The following is a 2,598-nucleotide window of genomic DNA, read 5'->3' as shown; positions in this document are numbered from 1 at the left end:
CACACACACACACACACACACACACACACACACACACACACACACACACACACACACACTTCTCTCAAGATAAGCCTGTGTGTATGGCCATGATTTTACTTAACTTGATGCGTCTTCTTAAGCACAACAAATTACCAGGAGTTTGAATCCCCTTTCATCTGTGTGAGACTCAACATCTGAAGATCATTTCCCACCACTTTATCCCACAATTCCCTGCATCGACCTCTTCCATAGGCACCGTCCTCATTTAGAGATTGGCTCCTCTTTTATCCAGCTGTCCTTAACATTCCTGTGATACCACTGCACCTCATATGTGTCCATAGCTTGCTCTGAGGACACTGTATCTATTTATCTATCTATCTATCTATCTATCTATCTACCTATCTATCTATCCATCTATCTATCTATCTATCTATCTATCTATCTATCTACCTACCTACCTACCTACCTGCCTACCTGCCTGCCTGCTTGCCTGCCTGCCTACCTACCTACCTACCTACCTATCTATCTATCTATCAATCTGCCTCTCTGTCTGTCTGTCTGTCTGTCTATCTATCTATCACTTTATCTATCTATCTATCTATCTATCTATCCATCTATCTACCTATCAACCTATCTAGGCAGAGAGAGAGAGAGAGAGAGAGAGAGAGAGAGAGAGAGGAAATAAAGAAAGAAATAGATAGATAGATAGATAGATAGATATTTGCTCATCACTGAGTTACAAACACTCCCCTCTTGCTCTTACCACACAAAGTTTAGTGAATCATTGATTAGAAAATTGGAAATCTCTAACAAATGATACTATTGCTCAGTCATTGTAATAATAAATATCAAAAACTAAAATATGTAGTTTTCTTTTTGCCAAAGGATCATTTCATTTTACAACATCATGATTAAAATTTCACATTAGCTTCCCATCTTAGTAAAATAGATAACTCTAATTCAAAATTAATTCATATACATAGGCAGTGTATTTCATGAAAAATATGGTCTTAAAATGTTAAAATGTATTTTTCTCTTATTCATTGTAGCATTGAAAAACATTAGATTATTGAATTCTGATTATTTGATTCCAAGTCTTGATCAAAATTTCTTGCATAAATAATAACTGTTGCTTTTGTTGCTGTCAGTGAGAAAAAAAATTAAATTATTTTTGTTTCAATTCTAAATTATTTCAGGATAAGGGAACACCACAAAATATTCGGTACAGCAAACTCATTGTCAACATTACTGATGGAGATGACAGAAGCCCTGCTTTTAACTACCCAACTTGTGTGAGAGTGGATGGAGTTTGCATACAACCTCGGTTTGATGCATCAATCAAGAGTGGAATTGTAAGTGAAAGTTTGTTTTGTTGTTTCTCTTGTTGTTATTCTGTAGTTCCATGTCAGTCCTGATCCAGAAGATTTATGTCTTTTGTAAGTTGTCAGCTCAACAGTTAGAGCTGGTCCACATGTCCAAGATGGGTATCAGCAAATAGAGGTAAGTTGCTAAGGAAAGTGAGTTCTTGGATCAGATTTAGTCCTTTGTTAAAACTATTTTGTTACTTTTATACAACTAATGACATCAGGAGAAGCAGTCATCAGTTTTCTGATTCACTGTCATCATTATCAAAAGAAAGAAAATGATATTCATTTCTTATGTCAATTTCCAAGTAAACAAGTTATGTGGAGAGAAAATTTGTGAAGCAAACACATGGTTCCAGGTTCAGTCCCACTGCATTGCACTTTTGGCAAGTGTCTTCTACTATAAGCTCTGGGCTGATCAAAGCCATATGAGTAGATTTGGCAAACGGAAAAGGGAAGAAGCCTGTCATGTATATGTACACACACACACACACACACACACACACACACACACACACACACACACACACACATGCCACATGTATTTATGTACCCTGGAAGCATAAATGTTGTTATATCCCCTCTCCTAATATAAAGGGTTGATAAAGACCAAGTGTCATGGCATCATGAAGAAGTAGCTGAAAATACACTAAACAGAGATAAAACAAAGAGTCTGAGAGCAGAGTTGAGAATGTTGGCATCAAAGATAAAATGATGCAGGATAAAGATGCATGGAGAGGGTGCTTTTCAGGTCCTGCATTCTTACATTAATGGTCTCGTTCTGATTAGGTAAAACAGCAACATCTATGAACGGAGAGCTGTGCCTGTAAATTTTAAAACAAGAAGTTCAGCAACCCCATCCAGTGCAAAACAACATCTGTGGACTAGTTTCTGATAAAGAGCAATCATCCAGAAACAGGTCCACAGATGTTGTTTTGTGCAGGATGGGGGTGCTGAACTCCCTGTTTGAAAATATAAGGACACAGATATTGTGTCATATAGCCAGCTGGAAACGATGTTTCCCCGGGCTAAATAACAGGAACATTGTCCCTTCCTTCCAGGACAGCCACATTATGTTAGCAATCAGTTTCATGCTAATGATACAATGGAGTGTTAAGTAACAATCCAATTACACAGATATATGAGTGCATCTTTTTCCTGACATATGGACTTTTAAACAACTTACACATGTATCCAAACACAAATGCACACACACACACACACACACACACACACACACACACACACACAC

At 37.4% G+C, this 2,598-nt stretch overlaps 1 protein-coding gene across 1 annotated transcript in view; it reads left to right on the top strand.

Annotated features, from left to right (window-relative positions):
• Positions 1 to 2,598, top strand: part of LOC106874390 (uncharacterized) — a 280,957-nt gene that overhangs the window by 11,759 nt on the left and 266,600 nt on the right. Inside the window, exon 6 of the mRNA XM_052968226.1 lies at positions 1,179 to 1,334. Coding sequence (XP_052824186.1) covers positions 1,179 to 1,334 — 156 coding nt within the window. The remainder of the gene's footprint in view (positions 1 to 1,178; positions 1,335 to 2,598) is intronic.

Source organism: Octopus bimaculoides, chromosome 5 (assembly GCF_001194135.2).
Source record: "Octopus bimaculoides isolate UCB-OBI-ISO-001 chromosome 5, ASM119413v2, whole genome shotgun sequence".
Classification (NCBI taxonomy): domain Eukaryota; kingdom Metazoa; phylum Mollusca; class Cephalopoda; order Octopoda; family Octopodidae; genus Octopus; species Octopus bimaculoides.
The sequence above is the reverse complement of the archived record's forward strand: the minus strand, read 5'-3'. Positions and strand labels throughout refer to the sequence as shown.